This window comes from Palaemon carinicauda, chromosome 13 (genome assembly GCF_036898095.1).
Source record: "Palaemon carinicauda isolate YSFRI2023 chromosome 13, ASM3689809v2, whole genome shotgun sequence".
Lineage (NCBI taxonomy): Eukaryota > Metazoa > Arthropoda > Malacostraca > Decapoda > Palaemonidae > Palaemon > Palaemon carinicauda.
Genome location: NC_090737.1, coordinates 36428344 through 36451803, shown reverse-complemented (window position 1 = coordinate 36451803; position 23460 = coordinate 36428344). Strand labels below are relative to the sequence as shown.

General features: G+C 39.9%; 1 protein-coding gene across 1 annotated transcript in view; it reads right to left on the bottom strand.

Annotated features, from left to right (window-relative positions):
* Positions 1-23460, bottom strand: part of LOC137651501 (zinc finger CCHC domain-containing protein 8-like) — a 100935-nt gene that overhangs the window by 2575 nt on the left and 74900 nt on the right. The window contains exons 10-16 of the mRNA XM_068384728.1: positions 21015-21115; positions 19420-19610; positions 13864-14069; positions 12429-12547; positions 11184-11346; positions 6868-6971; positions 6051-6297 (exon numbers count right to left, since the gene is read on the bottom strand). Coding sequence (XP_068240829.1) covers positions 6051-6297; positions 6868-6971; positions 11184-11346; positions 12429-12547; positions 13864-14069; positions 19420-19610; positions 21015-21115 — 1131 coding nt within the window. The remainder of the gene's footprint in view (positions 1-6050; positions 6298-6867; positions 6972-11183; positions 11347-12428; positions 12548-13863; positions 14070-19419; positions 19611-21014; positions 21116-23460) is intronic.

Below are 23460 nucleotides of genomic sequence, written 5' to 3'. Positions count from 1 at the left end.
TTAGGTGGTTAACAACCCTTACAGAGTGGTACTAGGTATCATTCCCGTTTTCTGTTCTTCATTTCATCTATGCCCGACCTGTCTCCTGAGGGGAGGTGGGTGGGCCTTAGAATATATATATATAACTGCCAGGTAAGTATTCATAAAACTTTGTTTTATCATAAAAACTCCATTTTTATGAATAGAACTTTCCTGGCAGTTTTATATATATATATACACATAGCTGATTCAGACACTCGGAGAAGGGTGATAGACAGTAAATATCGTTGGGGAAACAACAAAAAGTTGCAGGATAAAAAACACCTTGATTCCTTACCTGCTAAGGTAGCTGACTTCAAAGGATCCCGCCTCTTGAGTCGCTTTCCCTTAGGAGTGTCAGCCAGGATGGGACCTGCCATGCTGAAACCACTCAATCGAGTCTGTCAACGGGGTGAGACCAACAATCTGACTAGACTTCAAGACTACATATTACCCTTATATTAAAAACTGTAACCTTACAAAAACCAACCACCTAACCTTTACAGAATAGATATCAATTATCTATCTAGACTGAGGTGACTGTACCACAAGTCGAAGTCCCCAGACAACCATTAAAAACACCAACCCACACACAGGCATACAAAAGTTAAGGTTGAGGGGAAGTAGTAACTCCTTTGCTTAATACAGAAGCCGTAGCTACGTATGGGCTCAAGGTATAGCATTTCTCATAATCTACTCTCACCTCTCTGAGGTGATGAGAGGCGAACACAGAGTTGCTTCTCCAGAATGTTGCATCTATAATTTGTCTGACCGACATGTTCTTGCGATAAGCAAGGGAAGTCGCAATGGCTCTCACTTTGTGAGCCTGCACTTTTAAAACGCTGAAGTGCTCTTCCTCACACAAGAGATGCACTTCCCTTATAACTTCCTTCAGGAAAAAAGACGAAGCATTCTTTGAAAGGGGCTTTTGCGGATCCTTCACCGAGCACCACAAGGAGCTAGAAGAGCCTCTTACATTCTTCGTGTGAGACAAGTAAGCGTTGAGGGCTTTAACTGGACAGAGGAGCCTCTCTTGCTCTTGACCCACTAGGTTAGTTAGGTTAGGAACCTCAAAGGTCCTTGGCCAGGGCTTCGAAGGTTCGCGTTCCTGGTGAGGAAATCCATTCTCAAGGCACAAACAGCTCCATTCTGATTGAAGCCTACCTGCCTTTCAATCGCATGGACCTCACTGACCCTTTTAGCTGTGGCTAGGGCCATAAGGAAGAGGGTTTTCTTCGTAACCTCTCAAAGAGAAGCATGAGAGATGGGTTCAAATTTCTTGGTGCAAAGAAATTTAAGAACCACATCAAGGTTCCAAGAAGGAGGCTTTACCTGAACCTGTTTGGTTGGCTCAAAAGACTTGACGAGGTCTTTCAAGTCCTTATCGTGAGACAAATCTATGCCTCTGTATCGAAAGACTGTAAAGAGCATGCTTCTGTATCCTTTGATTGTGGACACTGCCAGCTTAGCGTCCTGCCTGAGATATAATAAAATATCAGCAATCTGGCTCACAGAGGTAGTGGATGAGGAAACCTTGTGCTTCCTGCACCAAGCCCTAAAAGTCTCCCACTTGGATTGGTAGACTCTCTGTGAAGAGACCCTCCTCGCTATGACGATAGCTTTCGCAACTTGCGCCGAAAAGCCTCTCGCCCTGACAAGCTTCTCGATAGTCTGAAGGCAGTTAGTTTGAGAGCGAGGGGGTTTTGAGGATACCTCTCGAAGTGGGGTTGTCTGAGCAGCTTTGGACTTGCAAGAAGGCTTCTTGGGAAGTCCATCAACATGTCTACCACTTCCATAAACCATTCTCTCGTTGGCCAGAATGGAACTACCAGGATCATTCGTCCCGAATCGAGGAGAGCGAATTTCCTGACGACTAGATTGATGATCTTGAACGAGGGAAAGGCATATGTGTCCATCGCCGTCCAATCCATCAAAAAGGCGTCCACCGCTATTGCCTCCTCGTCCGGAACTAGGGAGCAATAGTTGGGGATCCTCTTGTTCAAGTTGGAGGCGAAGAGATCTATAAGGGGTCTCCCCCACAGCCTCAAGAGACTTTGACAGACCTGTTGGTTGAGGGTCCATTCTGTGAGAAGAACCTGCCCTTTCCTGCTGAGCATGTCCGCACTCACATTCCTCTGTCCCTGAACAAATCTCGTCAGCAGATCTACCTTGTTCTCCTTCGCCCAAAAGAAGGAGTTACCTTGCTGTTTCGAACAGAGACAGAGAGTGAGTCCCCCCTTGCTTCCTGATGTACGCAAGAGCTATGGTGTTGTCTGAGTTGACCTCCACAATCTTCCCTGACACCGAGTCTTTGAAGGCCTTTAGCCCTAGAAGAATGGCCATCAGGTCCTTGTTGTTGATGTGCCATCCCAACTGACTTTCTTACCAAGAGCCTGAGACCTCCCTGCTTCCTAGTGTTGCTCCCCAACCTGACTCTGACACATCTGAAAACAACACTAGGTCTGGGTTCTTCTTGTACAGGGAGATCCCTTACCCCAACAAGGCTGGATCCAGCCACCACTTCAGATGATCCTTGACCTCTGCTGAAATAGGGAAGGCAAAGGAGTCTTCCCGAGTCTTTCTGTTCCATATCTTCGAAAGAAAGTGCTGTAGAGGCCTTAGATGGAGTCTCCCCAGAGAGAAACTGCTCGAGAGAGGAGAGAGTTCCCAGCAAACTCATCCACTCCTTCGCTGAGCACCTCTTCTTGTCCAGGAAACTTCTGACCTTCTCGAGACACTTGGTCTGTCTTTCCTGAGAGGGAGAAGCCCGAAAAAGAACTGAATTCAGAACTATCCCCAAATAGAGAATAGTCTGATTCGGGTTGGACTGAAACTTCTCCCTGTTGATGACCAGGCCTAGATCTTGAGCCATCATAAAAGCCTTTCGTAGATCCTCCAGACATTTCTTCTTCGATCGTGAACGTATCAGCCAATCGTCCAGATAAAAAGATACTCTTATCCCCTCTTGATGCAGCCAGCCTGCCACATTTGCTATTATCCTGGTGAAGACTTGAGGAGCCGTGCTGAGACCGAAGCAAAGTGCTCTGAACTGGAAGCACTTGCCCTGGATTACAAATCTCAGGTACTTCCTTAAAGTCAGATAGATGGGGACGTGAAATACGCGTCCTGCAAATCGAGGGACACCATCCAGTCCCCTGGATGTACTGATGCCAGCACAGACTGAGTCGTCTCCATGGAGAACTTCGTCTTCTCCACGAAGACGTTCAGAGAGCTGACATCCAGGACGGGTCTCCATCCACCTGAGTTCTTGGGCACTAGAAATAGGCGATTGTAAAGGCCTGGGGAGGATATGTCCCGAACCGGTTCTATCGCTCCCTTGTCCAGCATTTGGTCGACTAGATCCAAGAGAGCCTTCTATTACCCTGGATCTGTGTACTGGGCAACTAAGGCTAGCGGAATATCTGAGATAGGAGGCTTCTTCAGAAGGGGGATCTTGTATCCTTCCTTGATGACTGAGAGGGACCAGGTGTCCGCCCCTCTTCTCTTCTAAGACTGCCAAAAACATGACAGTCTTGCGCCTATTGTCTGGAGTTGTATTTCAATTTTTGGAGAGAGCTCTGAACGAACCTCTGTTCGATTTTGCTCCTGACTCTTGCCTTTTTCCTCTAAAGTCAGGTCTTGAAGTGGTCCTGCCTCGAAAGGGCTGCTGGAATTTCTTTTCCTCCTGCTTCAAAGTCGAAGGAGCGGCTGTCAAGGGCTTAAAGCTGAGCGTGATAAAAGGTTTTGGGTGACTTTTTGGACCAGAGAAAGAGTAATGTCTCTCATAGGGGCCTCAGGAAAAAGGTGTTGCGACAGGGGTGCATAAAGAAGCTCAGACTTCTGTGCAACGGTTACAGATCTCGAAGCAAAAGAGCAAAGCAGAGCTCTCTTCTTCAAGATTCCTGCTGAAAACAGCGAAGCCAACTCATTAGCCCCATCTCTAAGGCTTTGTCCATACAGGACATAATACTGGTAAGATCTTGAGTTTTTTCCTTCTGCTCAGTCTTCCTGGCTAGAGTCCCTAGCGACCAATCCAAAAAGCTAAACACTTCAAAGGCTCTGAAAATGCCTTTGATGAGGTGGTCCAGCTCCGACATCGACCACATAACCTTGGCCGAATTGAGAGCATACCTTCTAGCCGAGTCCACGAGAAGTCACCCTTGGAGGAGGCAGGAACTCCCAGACCCAGAGGTTCCCCAGTCTCATACCACATCCCAGCCTTCGAAGCAAGACGAGCTGGTGGAAAAGAGAAGGATGTCTTAACCCCCTTGCCTCCGTTCCTTCATCCAATCATCAATCTTCGCAAGCGCCTTCCTAGCAGAAATGGAAAGTTTCATCTTGATGAGGGCAGACTGTTTATTGGCCTTCTTCCTGCTAAATTGAGATTGAGGAGATCGCGGAGCAGCAGGTTGGAACTCCTCCACTTAAAGTTCAAGAAGGGAGCGAGAGAGAACATTGTAATTGCCAGAAGCGTCAGAAGGTTTGCCTTCGTCATCAGAGACCTCTTCGAGATCCTGATCCACCTCTAAAACATCCTTTGTTCGAGAAGAAGGTTCCCTTGAATCCGACAAAGGCATATTGAAGGATTCGTCCTGAAATAGAGGGCTGCAAGCAGCCTGACCCCGAGAACCGCTTGCGTCCTGGAGCCGAGCGTAGGTGTTGTCCTGGCGCCGAGCGCTAGAAGAGTCCTTGGTGCGGTAGGAGGAATTTTCCTGACGGTGAGAGGGGGAGGCGTTCTTACGCCGAGAGCTGCTATTGGCCTGGAAACAAGAAGCAGTATCGTCCTGAGGAAGCAGGCTGCTATCGTCCTGGCGCCGAGAGCGAGAGGCAGAGTCGTCCTGGCGTCGCGAACGAGAGGCGATATCGTCCTGGCGTCGAGAAAGAGAGGTGGTATTGTCCAGGCGACGAGAACGAGAGGCGGTATCGTCCTGGCGACGAAAACGAGAGGTGGTATCGTCCTGGCGACGAGAACGAGAGGCGGTATCGTCCTGGCGTCGAGAACGAGAGGCGGTATCGTCCTGGCGTCGAGAACGAGAGGCGGTATCGTCCTGGCGTCGAGAACGAGAGGCGGTATCGTCCTGGCGTCGAGAACGAGAGGCGGTATCGTCCTGGCGTCGAGAACGAGAGGCGGTATCGTCCTGGCGTCGAGAACGAGAGGCGGTATCGTCCTGGAGTCGAGAACGAGAGGCGGTATTGTCCTGGCGACGAGAAGAAACTTCGTATTGAGGAAGCATGCTGGCATCATCTGGCATCGAGAGAGAGGCGGTATCGTCCTGGCGCCGAGAGCGAGAGGCGAAATCGTCCTGGCGCTGAGCAGAAGAGGAAGCAGCGCGGTGTCGTGTCTTCGAAGACCCACGCAAGGGTTCCTTAGGAGAGGAACTCCTTTCCCTCTTAGAAGCTAACTTCTTGATTGGCAGAGTCGTCTTGACGTCTGTCGGACTGGGCGTGAGGGCGACTGAATGCTTTAATCAATGAAAAAAGTTGTTCCTGCATGACAGACATGATAGACTTAGCTACTTCTGCTGGGTCTTGCGGTCCCGGAGGAGAGGGATGACGAATAACGCTCGTGAAAGGAGAAGGATCTTTGGCCGCCGTACCTCGACTTGCGGACCTAGAATTTGTCCTCTTCACAGGCACGAAGTCTAAATCGTCCTCTGAAGGGCAAGGTTTAAAGCTACTAGAACCGGGAGAGTGAGAACGAGACAGTTCGTCGCGATTCCACCTCCTCTTCGTAGGTCTTGACGCCTCAAACTTCCATTTGCATCTGGGAGAGAGATTAGGCGAAGAAACAATCACGTCCGACATGCCTTTTCCGTGGCGGTCAAGAGCAGCCTGGGAATTGGCAACAGGACTGTCTGAGGAGACGGCTGACCGAGGATACGTACCTCTCACCCCCTTTCGGTTGTCGACGTACCTTCTCCCTTTGTCCTGGGAGCTTGGTAGAGGTCTAGACCTAGGGTAATGACAGGTACGGTCAGCCGCCACCTCCACTGGACTTTCACAAGCACTAAAATCACTTTCACTGGGCTTACCTTTAAAGGCCACAAGTTGTTCATTAATGGCCTTCAACTCTGCAGCCATCTTGGCGTACCGAGGGTCATCCGCAGAGACGGATCCTGTAGAAAGGGCAGGAGTTACTATCTCAGGGGAAGGATCAACTTCCAAAGAGGAATTAATTACAGGTTCAAAGGTCAAATCAACACTAAGCTTGCTAACAGACTTAGATTTAGACCTAGAAGCTCTCCTAACTCTATCGAGCTCTAGTTTACGCACATAGCACTTCATAGCCAACCAATCCTTTTCATTCAAACTCTTACATTCCTCGCACCTGTTATTAATTGCACATTCAAAACCCTTACAACCCAAACACACAGTGTTACGGTCTACCGACATTTTCGGCAACCTCACCTTGCATTCCTCATTCGCACAAACACGGAAAGGAAGTTTATCACTCATAATGAACAAAAGCAAACAAACACAGAAATAACAAAACACGATTGCCAAATCCCCAAATCAGTGTACTTGACCAAATAGCAGACTGGTATAGCGATACCGGGAAAGCGAAGAAAAAAATAATGACGGACCAACGTGTTGTCGATCCGGCCGGCAGAGATGATCTGAAGAACAGAAAACGGGAATGATTCCTAGTACCACCCTGTAAGGGTTGTTAACCACCTAACCACACAACCACCACAAGGCGGTTGCCGTTTTTTTTTTTTTAAATTCTGCCGAAAGTCAGAGACTTATAGCTATATATATATATAACTGCCAGGTAAGTTCTATTCATAAAATTATAGTTTAAAATATACAAGAACATATACTGGATAGCATAAGATCTTAAATGTTTACCGGTTCAGGAGATGCTGGACTTTCTTCAGGGGGTAATGGAGGTAAAGGTTCATCAGGTAGTGGTGGGTTGAATTCTAACTCTGCTGAAGAGTTGACTCCAGAGTCTGTAAGAAATAATGTATAAGGATATGTTCATGGCAACATGGAATTACTCTATACAAACTTATAATTAACCTTTCAAGAAAGGTAAGAGAAAAAAGGATCTTATTGCAACCTTACAACTTTAACGATAGTAAAATTACAAAGAATTCCAACATCACTATAAAAATTTATATTTTTCCTAGCTATACAAACCTAAGTCCTTTTAATATAGGGGATCACTTTAGCTAATAGTCAATAGAGTTTGAATTGAAACATGAGTTTCATAATGGTGAATTGCATGGGTGTTGCCAAACAGTCCTACTAATTAAGAGTCCTTGCTTGTAAGACAATGTTGAAGATGGGCCCCCCAAAAGTAAAAGAACCTTCAAGCATATTTCGTTAGGGAGGAACGTCCTCCCACCAACAAATGGTACTTAAGTAAGTGGCTGAGGGGTGAAATTTTCATGAGAAAGGAAATGACTTGGGATTGCATAGCAATGAAGAATACAAATTGTTATAAAATTGTGATTTTTCCATCCTGAATGTGGTTATGGGGACAAACTCATTTGATGATTAGAGGTTGATGACTGTTGTTTAGCACTGCCGTTATTAGAGTCTTCTTTTTCCTTTCTAGACATGATGCAAAGCAAAGCACAAAAATATCCAAAAAAGAGCAGTAGCAAAATCTCGAATGCATATCGTAAACAAAGGGGGCAAACTATTAACTAGGTAAATTACAAATTACTCCATGACCTAGCATTAGCCATTTTCCACATTGACAAGAAGTTTGTTTCATCAACAAATCAAACATAACTCAAAATTTGAGTAACAATGATTTTTATAAGTGCCTTATGGAAGCCTGTCCGTAACAGTGAATCTTTGTAACCTAGGAACCTCCTGTACTGTATTTCAGAGATATTTTGGGTCAAACTGAGAAAAAAGTATTCTCCAGTTTAAGCGCTCTTGCCCATCCCAGGGCTTCAATAGGGATAATAATGTTCTATGCTTAAGCCACGTAACTATGTCAAGGCAATCTTTCATTAAGAGGGTCGGCTCAGCACAGGATTGAGTGACCATCGTTATGGGTGATTGGGGCTCACTTCATACAGCTACAGGTATACTAGACACATGGACCGGGCTGTGATCCACATGGGATTCAGTACAGGGTTGGAACTGTTTGTAATTTTTAATTCTTTTTTATTTTCTTTGCCTCACATCTGACTGTTTCCTATAATTCTTTCTACCTTTGTAGTTAAGCTAATCTGATGATAAGGGTGTGCTTTTTGGTACAATATTTCCTTTTGGAAACACCAGAGTTGATAGGTTTTGTGACCTATTTGGAAACCTTCACATGCTCTTGTGAGGAATGCTACTGAGTGGACAGTAGACCTTTTGGATATTACCAAAACACACGTTAGTTTTAAGTGTTTATATCTATGAGAGGAGAAGAAAATTGGTTAAAATTTGTGGACATTTATTTTAATCCTTTTATATACCAGTAATTGCCATTGAATGCACTGTGTAGCAATTCTAATGAGCTATACAATTAGATATTGAAAGAAGGATACACATCATAAATTTAATACCAGAAGAAATCTTTTTTGCAGTTAAAGGTTCTGTTTGATCTCCAAGGACTCTCCTGTGAAAGCCTAGAACAGGAAATCCAATACGACATGATTCCCAAAGAGATATGGTCTCCCCTGCTCTAAGGCTAGTATACCAACATGCATAGTACAGATTTAATGTATATAGGGCTAATACCCGCACAGATATCAATTAGTGCTTTGAACATTGTGATGTCCTGTAATATAGTTTAAATATATTTGGATTAAAAATTTACAAGTCTAAATGAATATTCTTTCATTTGAGTGTAAAAACCATCTTCTTGTGTTATGATAAATATTTATATGATTTGATTTATGATGTTACAGTGTCTTTTAGCTATTTTATGCTAGATTAGTATTAAATTCATTGAGACTGAGGGATATTGAATATAGTGGTAAGTTCATGAAATTTCATATTGTACATATTAAGTTGCATAACTGATTTAGGTAGATATTGAGTTATGAAATGGTATGGATGTGTGTAGATAGTTGAATAATGTAGAAAATAAGTAAAAGGGTCTTTGATTCTGGTCCACAGTGCCATAAACTCCACAAAATGTATATTCTTAAATGGGTATCACACCAGGATCATAACTACTGGTCAATGCATGAACTCCATATCAGTACAGAGCAGTGCACAAGGTTAAGGCAGACTCATATTTTACTATACAGTAAATGCAAAAGTTGGGAGGATACACTCCAGCCACCCCTGCCCTATGGAGCTGCTGTGCGGTCAGAGTAGGACCGCACACCTGTAACACAGGCACATGTTCTGCTTGACTGCCCCTGAAGGTACCAGTTAGCAGGTGAGTACCGTCACTCCCTCCCAAAGGAGAGTGATTTCTATAAATCCCAAAAAAGAGAGGAAGGCCTTCCCACCAGACTGTTGTCTTCTCAAAGAAGAAGTCGTTTGACAAAGAGAAAATAGGAGGGAGACCAGGTTGGTAAAGGAGAAAGAGAGAGAAAATCTGTTCTCTCCCCCTTGGGCAACCTATCTTCTTTACCATCACCGTCAAGGTCTGCTAGCTTCCTCAGCACAACACAACAAGGGGGGTTTTATTGCAAAGGGAGTACTGAGAAAACTCACTGACATAGGGGTCACAACCTGGGGAATACTGTTGACTTTAGTGCCTGTTAGACAAATTAGGATGGAGTACCACTTGGTCCAAATCTGGTAACTTTCTCTGAAGCAGAAAGACTACCACAAAGCGAGATGAGTTACACTTCCTGACCAGAAGAGCCTGAACAATACTCCTAAGGGAGGAGCCTACATACAACCAATACTCTCAAAAAGGTACACAACAAATGAAGTATCAAATCTTCTTATCCTCATACAAACAAAATTCATTTCACCTCATGCTTACTTTTTGAAGGGCATCTGTTTACCTGCAAGAGTACTCTTACAAAAAACTATTACAAACAAATGTAAGAAAAGATCCAAATGTCAAGAGGGCAGAGCAATGTTATGTCCAAATCCATTGTGGCCTAGGACAAGAGTGGCAATTCTATTATGGCAGGTGGAAAAATTGTGGGATTTTTATTCCTCTTTTCAATACAGTATCTTTCTTTCTATAATAAAAAAATAAATGAGAAAAATAAATGAGCTCCTAAATATTTGTTATAAATTATAACCTTACTTTGTGATTTAATTGTTTATTCCTACATGAAGGCTCCCTAAACGAGGCATTTAACCCCCAAGTTTACTAATACACTTGGTGTAAGGATGTCACAATTTGCCAGCGGTCTCTCATTGTTGCCAGATTCTAAGTTAGAATGTTCCAGCTTTGTACTCAATCTAATTTTTTCCTCTCTTTTTGGTTCTTTTTTGTTGCTCTCTGCTTACTTTTTGTTCTTTCTTTGACCTTGGGGAACATTGGCCTTGATATAAAGTCCACGAGGACATGAAACCACAATGTACATACGAAGAGCAAGTAAATAAACACACATACAACGTAACTTCTATAAGTCTTTGGAAACTCTGACTGTTCTTCTCGTAGTTTGCATTTGCCTACCCTTTACCAATGCCTTCCATCTCTGCCAGACGTACGAGATTTCAAAATACAGTATAAGTGTAAAAAATCGCTATATAGGCTATGCAAAAATAAACACGCAAAGACGATTCTGTCAAACTCAGTCATGTACTGTAGACGAAGCAGAAAAGATGACAACATAATTTAAAGACCGCTTTATCTTCATCATTTGTAAAAATAATTGGCAGAAACTTCTGGAGAGCATGTATGATACATTTCTGCATACATAGAAGCAATAATATTATTTTTGATTTCTGAAAGTTATGTTAAAACAACATAGCAGAAGGTCCCCTTAAACAAATATATAAACCAGTTGGTTTTACCAGTTAATAGAAAAAAGAGCAACGGCAACACTTCCTTAATTTAAAATTAAAGATTCAATTCATTATCTCACCTAGATGAACATTTCCAAGGAGCCACCATAAAGAAAAACAGCCTATCTAAAAGCTTATATGATGATGAATTTGGATAATTTCTGGATTTTCAATGCTTTGATACTACAGACATTCTATTACTCTTATAATCTAAAGTAATGCTAATCAATAATTATGATGAACATTTAAAATATTCACATTAAACCACATATGAAAAGTATACATACCATCAATATCCATTTCCATCGATGATACAGCTGTCTCATCAAGACTTTTTAGCGTTAGTTTTCTCTTCTTGTATGCACCAGCTTTGTTCATCTCCATAAAACGCTTGAATTCAGATTTTCTGTGATAACGCTGCATACGGGGAAAGTTCAAGTCTTTCCAATCCTGTTAATATAAAATTATCAATCAATGTTCTATATTTTTAATGTATTTTGAATACACAAAATATTTTAAATCAAAAGGAAATTCAAAAGTCACAAGAGTTTATCGTTAAACAGCATTGTAGTTTACGACTACTTAACAGTATAGATAAGAAACAAAAAGCATTAAACTGAATATCTAAGTAATTATGCAGTATTGTAAATTTAGCTTCATGTATATAAACTATGAAGAAGTAAATTATGTGTCATTCCACAAGAAATAACATATAATGGAGCATATATTATTGTATAAAACAATATTGTTGCTTAATTCATATTAATAAGCCATTTGTTAAACATTCTCTCTCTGTCCAACAGGGATATTATTCTCAACATTGTGAGTTGTCAATTATCCTCCTTAGCTTGCAAAGGTGTGTACTGAAATTTATGAAGCCAACTGTAACCATCATATTATTTTGCAGAAATAAGTTGCTTCCAGTTTATCACTTGGCAGATTAACCAGTAAATAATAACCACCAATGGTAGTTAACCAAATTAGGCTTGGATGAATTAAAAAAGATTAATGAAAATCTTACATTCTTAATTGAAAGACATAACTTATTGATATTTATTCAGTCATATGAATAAATCATATGTATGTCAAATGTTTCCAATAATCATAAATTAAAATTCTCTTACTTTAAAGTATATCAGTAACAATGAGAAACACTGCAATATCTAATAAAAAATAGGTCACCAACAAATTGGTGTTTTGAAAACAGTACAAATGCTTAAGAATCTTTACCATAAATAATAATCATATGACTAATTAGAAACTACTCTGATAAATAATAATAGTTAAAGGCTTATGACATAAAACACGGTTCGGAGAGCGTATTCTATACATTAACAACACTCCCATTATGATGTCAAATTGGTTCAATTATATTCATGCCTAAGGAATAAGAAAAAGGTCTGCAATTAAACTTTATGTACAAATACTTTCCATATAATAAAGATATACTTGAGGCAGTTTATAATACTGTATAATATAAACGGGCGGTCAGCAGTATATAAACTAACACCAAGTTAGGATATAGTACTTACATCACGATAACCTTTAGGAATTTCAACGTTGAACCCGGGATAATTTATTAATTTATCGGGATTATACTTCACAAGAGATGATTCTACTTCTCCTTCTTCAGCATCTGGATGAACCACACCTAAAAAAGAAAAAAGAAATATTTAAAGCCCAAGTGCAGGGTTCCTAACCTGGGGTAAGATACCCAGTGGTGCAGTCTTACTCTTTAGGGGGTAGATTGAATCTGAGAGAATAGCCAGTACTCTGCATTGAAATTGAATAATAAAATAATTTCAATATCAATTTCACTGTTTCTATTCCATCCTAAATTTTAAGGGTACACAGGAATCTATAACAATTCCCAAGAAGTACACAAGACCAGAAAGGTTGGAAGCCCCTGTATTATAGTATACATAGCTAGATAATAAAAAAAATGTTAGATTAGCTGAATTATAAGTTTAGGCTATAAACAAATGCTAATATACTTGGTTAGGTGAAATGGTTTGAAAAATACAAACCTACTTTTAAGTCTCATAGGCTCTTAAATATAAATTTCTACAATTAATATAATTTAGGCAGTGAATTTACACTTTTATTGTGCAAGGAAGTGAGATAACCAATCAAAAATTCATGTTCAACAGACAGAGCTTAAGCTACTTGAGGTATGCAACACAAATCAAAACCTAAGGAAATTTATGTAACAAAACACTTCTTTAACATATGCTAGGCTGTGAAATAATTAACTCAGAAGTTAGTATTTTAAACTAATTACAAGGCTACCAAATTTTCATACCAAATAATTGTAGGTTAGGCTTACAGAAAATATTCAACAATGTAAACATACACTATGAATCATTCTGCATAAATTTCCACATCTTTTTCGATAGTTTTATCTAACTGGAGACCTACAATACTTTTAAGGCTACACTTTCACATGCTACTGGCAATAAATTTTATTTAGTTTATATATTGTTATAAAGTTAATTATACTATACTCACTTACTTATTGATTAGTTTACTCTGCTGCAAATAATTCTGTCTATGTATTCTTACCTACATTCCTTGACAAAATTCTAATATTAAGTTATTTTTACTTCTTCCTACTGTAAAGTTATTAAATTTTTTTCCTGCCAACAGTTTTCGGTAATATCTTATCACAAAAAATTGATTCATAAATATGTGAGATAAGCAAGTGATTTTGTTAAAGACACTAGATAAACAAGGGTTTAGTTTACATGCTTAACAGTTGAATTTAAAAATTCCAAAAGGAGTGTTACTATATTAAATTTAACAAGTTGAAGACTACAGTATATTGGGAATACTTTAAGCAAAATCCGTAAAACAGGACAATAATGCTAAACATAAGGAAATAATAGAAGATTGACAACACTACTGTGTCTAGTTCTATCTATTATGTAACCAATACAGATACAAAAAATACACTGCTAGTGAACTTACTTTTCCCAGAACCATCATAAAGCTTCATCTCGCCCTGCCGCACTTCTGCCGCTTTCAGCCAGCCCGGAGGATACCCAAGATATCTCATACGATAAATATGAATAGGTAATTCTCCATACCTAAGTCCTAACGCTTCACGGAGGCTTTCGCTGATTCTTCCTGGCTGATACTGGCTGTATTTATTATCACAATCTTCGTGGTATCTCCTGGGAAAAGATATATAGATTATCAAAATATCTATTGAAATCAAAACTTAACATGGCAAAAATGTATGCACAGGGCATGCTATTTACTACTTTTTAAAAAATTGTATAGAGTTACCAAGAAAAAGATTTCCTTTCTTGCGAATATACTGTTTTTTCAAAAAATGTTATTTTGATAATAAAATAAATTTTTGAATATACTTACCCAGTGATTATATAGCTGCAACTCTGTTGCCCGACAGACAACTCTACGGTAAAAACTCGCCAGCGATCGCTACACAGGTTGCGGGTGTGCCCAACAGCGCCATCTGTCGTACAGATACCCAGTACTCAATGTAAACAAAGACTCAATTTTCTCCTCATCCCACTGCGTCTCTATTGGGGAGGAAGGGAGGGTCCTTTAATTTATAATCACCGGGTAAGTATATTCAAAAATTTATTTTATTATCAAAATAACATTTTTCAATATTTAACTTAGCCGGTGATTATATAGCTGATTCACACCCAGGGGGGTGGGTAGAGACCAGCAATATATGTTTACACTTTTATGAGCTAAGAGTTTTTATTTCATTTTAGAAGTTATCAAAATAACAAAAACAAAATAAATAGGTACCTGGTAAGGAAGTCGACTTGAACAATTTCTCTGCCTTTTAAGTACGTCTTCCTTACGGAGCCTCGCGATCCTCTTAGGATGCTGATCGACCCCTAGGATCTGAAGTATCAAGGGTTGCAACCCATACAACAGGACCTCATCAAAACCCCTAATCTAGGCGCTCTCAAGAAATGACTTTGACCACCCGCCAAATCAACCAGGATGCGAAAGGCTTCTTAGCCTTCCGGACAACCCAAAAAACAACAATAAAAACATTTCAAGAGAAAGATTAAAAGGGTATGGAATTAGGGAATTGTTGTGGTTGAGCCCTCACCCACTACTGCACTCGCTGCTACGAATGGTCCCAGTGTGTAGCAGTTCTTGTAAAGAGACTGGACATCTTTCAAGTAAAATGACGCGAACATTGACTTGCTTCTCCAATAGGTTGCGTCCATTATACTTTGCAGAGATATATTTTGCTTAAAGGCCACGGAAGTTGTTACAGCTCTAACTTCGTGCGTCTTCACCTTAAGCAAAGTTCGGTCTTCCTCACTCAGATGTGAATGAGCTTCTCGTATTAACAATCTGATAAAGTCTGACCAAGCATTCTTTGACAAAGGCAAGGATGGTTTCTTAACTGAACACCATAAAGCTTCAGATTGGCCTTGTAAAGGTTTAGTACGCTTTAGATAGAACTTAAGAGCTCTAACAGGGCATAAGACTCTTTCTAGTTCATTGCCTACGATCTCCGATAAGCTGGGGATATCGAAAGATTTAGGCCAAGGCCGAGAAGGCAGCTCATTTTTGGCTAGAAAACCTAGTTGTAGCGAACAAGTGGCTTTTTCTGACGAAAATCCTATGTTCTTGCTGAAGGCATGAATCTCACTGACTCTTTTAGCCGAGGCTAAGCATACCAGGAAAAGAGTCTTAAGAGTGAGATCTTTCAGGGAGGCTGATTGTAACGGCTCCAACCTGTCTGATATGAAGAATCTTAGTACCACGTCTAAATTCCATCCAGGGGTAGCCAAACGACGCTCCTTGGTGGTCTCAAAAGACTTAAGGAGGTCTTGCAGATCTTTATGTTTGGAAAGATCTAAGCCTCTATGCCGGAAGACCGATGCCAACATGCTTCTGTAGCCCTTGATAGTGGGAGCTGAAAGGGATCATCCTTTTCTCAGGTATAAGAGAAAAAGAGCTATTTGAGCTACAGAGGTACTGGTCGAGGATACAGAAACTGACTTGCACCAGTCTCGGAAGACTTCCCACTTCGATTGGTAGACTCTAATGGAAGAAGCTCTCCTTGCTCTAGCAATCGCACTGGCTGCTTCCTTCGAAAAGCCTCTAGCTCTCGAGAGTCTTTCGATAGACTGAAGGCAGTCAGACGAAGAGCGTGGAGGCTTTGGAGTACCTTCTTTACGTGTGGCTGACCTAGAAGGTCTACCCTTAGAGGAAGACTACTGGGAACGTCTACTAACCATCGAAGTATCTCGGTGAACCATTCTCTCGCGGGCCAGAGGGAAGCAACTAACGTCAACCTTGTCCCTTCGTGAGAGGCGAACTTCTGCAGTACCTTGTTGACAATCTTGAACGGTGGGAATGCGTAGAGATCCAGATGTGACCAATCTAGGAGGAAAGCATCTATATGTATTGCTGCTGGGTCCGGGACTGGAGAGCAATAGATTGGAAGCCTCTTGGTCAGCGAGGTTGCAAAGAGATCTATGGAGGGTTTTACCCCAAGTGGCCCAAAGTCTCTTGCACACATCCTTGTGGAGGGTCCATTCGGTTGGAATTACTTGCCCTTTCCGACTGAGACAATCTGCTATGACGTTCAAGTCGCCTTGGATGAACCTCGTTACTAGGGAGATGTTTTGACCTTTTGACCAGATGAGCAGGTCCCTTGTGATCTCGTACAACGTCAGTGAGTGGGTACCTCCTTGTTTGGAGATGTACGCCAAGGCCGTGGTGATGTCCGAGTTAACTTCCACCACTTTGCCTCGAAGGAGAGACTTGAAGCTTTTCAAGGCCAGATGTACTGCCAACAGCTCCTTGCAGTTGATATGCATGCTCCTCTGACTCGAGTTCCACAGTCCTGAGCATTCCCGACCGTCTAGTGTCGCGCCCCAGCCCACGTCCGATGCGTCCGAGAAGAGAACGTGGTTGGGAGTCTGAACAGCCAGGGGAAGACCCTCTCTTAGGTTGATATTGTCCTTCCACCAAGTCAGACAAGACTTTATCTTTTCGGAAACCGGGATCGAGACCGCTTCTAGCGTCTTGTCCTTTTTCCAGTGAAAAGCTAGAAGGTATTGAAGAGGACGGAGGTGTAGTCTTCCTAGTGACACAAATTGTTCCACGGATGACAGCGTCCCTACCAGACTCATCCACAGCCTGACTGAGCAGCGTTCCTTCTTCAGCATCTTCTGGATGGATAGCAGGGCTTGATCTATTCTGGGGGCTGATCGTCTAGTTGTTCAGCAACGTCCTCATCAGAGGGTTCCTCATCCGAAAACTGATGAGGAAACGGCAACGGAGTGGGCAACGTCTGGCTCGCTGAGTCCGGTCGCACAGGTGGATGCGTGAAAAAACTCCAGTTTAGCAACAGCGAGTAAGTACGTCTTGTCGATAGCTCGACAGAGAGAAAATTGAGTCTTTGTTTACATTGAGTACTGGGTATCTGTACAACAGATGGCGCTGTTGGGCACACCCACAACCTGTGTAGCGATCGCTGGCGAGTTTTTACCGTAGAGTTGTCTGTCGGGCAACAGAGTTGCAGCTATATAGTCACCGGCTAAGTTAAATATTGAAAAAGACAGGTGACTACACAAACAAACTGTATCCAGTGAGTATTTGTGAGTAGAGAGAAATAGAAATCATCAATATGAAACGGGATAATTATATGTAAATAATTTGTTGCACAATTAACCTCAAGCAAATTATTTTCACCACATCTGTCAATTTTTGTTAACTTCTCATGAACTTATTAATACAGTATTTTCCTTTGATTTTTCACCTTGGCTTTTTGTTTTTTGAAAGTATACCAATATTTAGGTCTTTTTTAAGTTTACTTTTACTATAGAATGTTTAAAAAAAACATGATTTTAATCAAATTAATTTTTTGTTGTTAATGTGCTATGTGGTCCCCATAGACTTTCCTGTAAAAGGCTAGAACAGGGAATCTAAAATGGCACAAAATATCAAAGAAATACGGTCTCCTTTACTCTAGGGCCAGTATTTAAACATGCAAAGTGTGGACTTGGTGTGTATAAGGGAGAATCACAGGTTCAGGCTCATTGTACCTATCACAGAACCTCCAATGCTGAAATTCATCTGGTGACTTGGGTGCTTTGCGCCCAGCCACTAGCTTCTCATTCACTACGCGATTGTAAATATGCTTTTCCTAAACTCCGTTAATTGTTCAGGTAGAAACCCAAATCCTAGGTACTTCTGGGATTTTTTTTATTGGAATAAGAACAATTGGAAGCAAACCAAGAGAAGGTGGGATGCTAATTAGTTTCGCAGAGGTAAAGAGACTCCATAAGGGTCCTCAGTAGGGGGTCATCTCCGTCGCTTTCAGGACCATTAGACCTTTTCTCGGTAGGAACAGAGAATAGTCTCGAAAAGTCTAAGTTGGTCGTTGATTTACAGATCACTTTCAGGACACTAATTTTATCAGGCCAAAACCATAGAACTCTACTCCTTTGTCACCATAATGCTGCAAAAAGGAGCCAAAGAAAAATTTAAGTTTCTAAATTCCAAGACTTATTCAGTGTACTGAAAAAAAACTCGCCTGAGAGAAGTGATCCTCGAACTATCTCGTCTCAAAATACATATCAGATGCAACACATTCAAGATGAAGACCATGATTATAATTATTATTATTACTTCCTCAGCTAGAACCCTAGTTGGAAAAGCAGGATGCTTTAAGGCCAGGGGCCCCAACAGGGAAAATAGCCCATTGAGGAAAGGAAACGAGGAAAAATAGCCCAGTGAGGAAAGGAAACGAGGAAAAATAAAATATTTTAAGAACAGCAACACCACCAAAATAAATATTTCCTATATAAACTAAAAAACAAACTTTAACAAATGTCTACCAATTACTACAACAAGGGGACTGGACCTGTATTCTATATCTAGTGACACTTATTGGCATGTTCTTATAGCTCTCCCAACTTCTGATCTTACCTATGGTTTTGTCTTGAGAGAGTTTTATACAGGTTCAAAGTGATGCCTTTTAGCTTCAATATAGTCCCAAGGGTGTTCACAAAACTAGCAAAGTCAGTGATCAAACTCCTTTGGTTGCAGAGACTCGCATCATTGCTTACTTGGACGACTGGCTAGTCTGGGTAGAGAATTATGCCTCAGGGACACAAACCGAGTCTTGCAAATTCTTCAGGACCTAGGTTTCCTGATCCATTTCTTAAAATCAAGATTAGACCCAGAAAGATATTCCAGTGGCTATGTCTTCATTGGAATATCTCAAAAGCCTCTAATCCATTATAGTACTGCTAAGTCAGGTTCTCATATGACTCCATGGAACAAAATAAAGCACAAACCAAAAGCAAGGAATTTCTGAAAACAATAATTCTGTAGGAGAGTATGTTCATGATCACATCTTATCCACAGGATACAATGTGTTTTAATGAAAAGAGGATGCACGCACTTGACATTTGGTACTAAAGGGTTAAATGCTCTAGTAGACATTAATAATAAACAAGAAATTTATGATTTATGTAAATAAACAAGCATGATTAGAAATTTACTTACACACTTGATATTCTACTACTCTTCTGTTTTTTTCTGTTAGCTGCAATTCTCTGCGGATTTGATGGCTCCGGGCATTCTTGAAAATTATGATCTCCTAAACAATTGAAACATGTTTTTTTGGGTTTAGCATCTTGTATCTTTTTCCCTGTATCCATGCTGTATTCAATATCTGAAAGAACTCCAGCTACATTCTGTAAATATAAAATAACCTGGTTAGCATCTTGCAAAAATTACAAGTTACTACATTATTCATTTTATAATCTGTCAAAAAACTTTACGTATTTTAACAACTTTAAACAATTTAACGAGTAAAATGATATCTTGGGAACTTACAATATTTAATACAGGTTATATAGGAGTAATTTCCAGAGATAGACATAAACCATGAACCTTCAAGTCCTCAGATACAGAGAAAGGAAAGAACATAAGATACTGCCTGAAGATTGGGTACTTTGTGATTATAAAATTCAAAAGAAACAAATTATACAATATGTATAGTATACCACAACAGCCATCATGCTTTATCTCTCTGGTTACGGTTCATTTTCCCTTTGCCTACGTACACACTGAATAGTCTGGCATATTCTTTACATATTCTCCTCTATCCTCATACACCTGACAACACAGATTACCAAACAATTCTTCATTACCCTAGGGGTTACTGCACTGTAATGGTTCAGTGCCACTTTCCTCTTGGTAAGGGTAGAAGAGACTCTTTAGCTATGGTAAGCAGCTCTTCTAGGAGAAGGACACTCCAAAATCAAACCACTGTTCTCTAGTCTTGGGTAGTGCCATACCCTCTGTACCATGGCCTTTCACTGTCTTGGGTTAGAGTTCTCTTGCTTGAGGGTACACTCGAGCACACTCTCCTATCTTATTTCTTTTCCTCTTGTTTTGTTAAAGTTTTTTATAGTTTATATAGGAGATATTTATTGTTGTTACTCTTCATAGAATATTTTATTTTCCTTTTTTCCTTTCCGCACTGAGCTATTTTCCCTGTTGGAGCCCCTGGGCTTATAGCATACTGCTTTTCCAACTAGGGTTGTAGCTTAGTAAGTAATAATAATAATAATAATAATTTTGTATGTCCTGTAGTGTGCAGTACTTGAATATCAAATTGAAATGCTCTAGCACTGGTTATGACTCAGTGAATCAAAATAAGAACTTGAGGGATTGTAAAAGTGATCAGTTAGATGCAGAAAATTACTATTCTGAAATTATAATAGCAGTTGACAATCAGTGAATACCATACTGTTCAACATTAAAATGTGATTGTCCTGCAAGACATCCCAGATTAGCTTGCTTAATAGGGAAGGACCAAAGTCAGTCCTTCCTACAATTATGAAGCAAAAATCAGTGTTGAACTTTTTATTTCAGTGTGACCAGTAAACCAGCAGATTAAGTGGTTCTCATGAAACATTTATAAAGTAAATGGTAAAGTTGTATGTGGTGTAAATAAACCAGAATGTAGGGGCCAGAGAAAATCTATTTAAAATATAAACTTATAAGGCATTAAATTACCTATGTAATACCTACATAAATGCTACAACAGTAAAAGCAATCATAAAAAATATAAAAGCAAACCTTGTACTTACTGAATAATACTTGGGAATTTCATGAACAGGGTATGGAGCGACTCCAGCATCATCCATATTACCATCTGTATCTATAGATACTCCTTCAATGTATGTGACATCTGAAAAACAAAATATATTGAAATAACTCAAAATAAGTTATACACACAAAAAATAAAAACTATTAGCTTAAGATTTGTACAATCTCCTTAAGTATTTGACACAATTCACCCCAAGGTGTACCAGAATTTTACCTTCAGGTTCTTGAAACATGAGACCTAGATCAAATTGCCTATTGGAAATATTCTTCCCCGGTAATCTGTTATAAGGGGGTTCAAGATCCACTCAAACTCTATAGTTACTGGTGTCTGCAACCTCAGTATTCTTGTGAGCTAAGGATGGGGAGTTTGAGGGAGCCTTTAAGTCTTCTTGCCAAATCATCAGAAGCCATTGTTGTCTGCTACTCCCTAGTCCTAGCTTGGCGAAGCAGGGTCTTTCAAGGCTTTTACATACCTTGGATTCAATTCATGGCAAGTTTTTGTGACCAAACTTTTAACTAGAAATGAGACTTAAATTTTTGGACAGAGGATGAAATAGACCTAATCCCACATAGAAAATTACACACACTATCTGTAATATCCATAGTTTGTCCAAAATATACTGAATGGCTATTACCAGTCAAAGAAAACTATATCCAGATTAAAAGCTTACAGCCATTTCTACAGAGGGGAAGTGAGAAAATTGTAACAGACTTTGTCTTAAAATAATTCATCTCTGAAGGCTTGCAAAGCCCACCTTAGAAGATAGTGATTACATGTTATTAAAAATCAACTGAAGTCAATGCTAATAGAAAAATTGTTTAAGCCATGAAATTTATAAGTAAAAGGTTACTTCAAAGATTTAAAACTCAACCCTAAACATTCTAAGACCCCATCTCATTTCTAAAAAATAGACCTGATTACTGGAGGCCTTTTAATAGTGACAGACTTATTTCATAATAGGAACATCTAAGGAGTGTGTTTATAGTGCAGGTCAGTATTAACCATAGAACAAGCTCTTTGATTCAAGTTCTTCACATGAGCTTAAAAGGATGAGTCAAAAATTTGAAAAGAATATCCATCTACATTTTAAGCCAACATGCTGGTACCCAATCTCAGTCTTGCAGGACCTGGCCAGCTTTACATACAATTTTGGGTGACCCTCACTTTTGTCAAATTCTGGAAATTGGCAGACAAGGATTTCTCATGAATCCCTAATTCTACTGCTAAGGCACAACCTCCTTTCACCCTCTATTTTCTCAATCTTTTGCCATTCTATCCTTGTTATTATATATGCATAATGGGCTCATGTTAAAAGTCATAAAGAATTATCTTTGGGAAATCAATGTTTTGGAAGCGGGGTCATGGTTAACGTTTGCCCATCAGAGTGATAGGAGGAAAGTTTTGAAGAATCCAAGAAAATTTGGATTGAATCAAGTAATTTTAACAGATTATATGAATGTTACTGAGAATAAGCATCCCAAATTAAGGGCCAGGGTAATGACATTAGGGCTGTATCAATATCCTTAACCTTTAAAAAATATGTAACTGTCAATTCTACTTCAATTGGAGCTTCCTCGAGATAAAATTCAACCTTTGCAATGTTCTGGCTTTATGATTTGACACATAGATTGCTTTAAATTTTCATTTAGAACTTGTGAAAGCATAAGACTAAGTTTCACCAATGCAGGCAGTGACTTTTAGTTTTACCAGTCAATAATGTTCTGCAGCCTTAATGATGTAACCCAGTTTGTCTTCTAAACATTTGCGTGCTATTATTCTTTAACTATAAGACTTTGCAAAGCTCCGCAGATCTTATTTACATTAATCTAAGGGGATGCCAGAAGTTTTAAAACCTTAAAAAAAACAATTTGGACTAATTAAAGTAATGAACTTGTGACAAAATCTTTTTTTGCAAATATTTTTCCAGGTACAAACCCATATTTAGATCTTTCATAAAAAAGGAAAAAAAATTCAACTAACCCCAAAATACAAACTAAATAAACCTCCCAGATGTTCTGTGGAGCCTGGATACATAATCTGCCAGGTTGAACTTAAGTAATTTTCTCCTTGTTTTGCCATATGGTTAACAGGATTTTGCCAACAAAAATAAAAATATGTTTCTGAAACCATATTTGGCTAACATTAACATTCCAGTCCTACTTAAATCCACATTTCATTCTTGTATAATTTTATAACTTTTCATTCAATGACTAATCATTCATTAATTTAATCAATACTTCCAAGCTAAAATTATTTATATTCACAAAGAAAAAAATGTAAATCTAAATAAAAGTCTCCTATGGAATATGTTCTGAATAATATAATCCTATAAAGCTTATGAAATTTTTACTCATTTATAGCTAATGATTGCTGGAAGCTTAGCATACACCTCAGCTGTAATTACTGAACAACTTTGATTTCTTTTA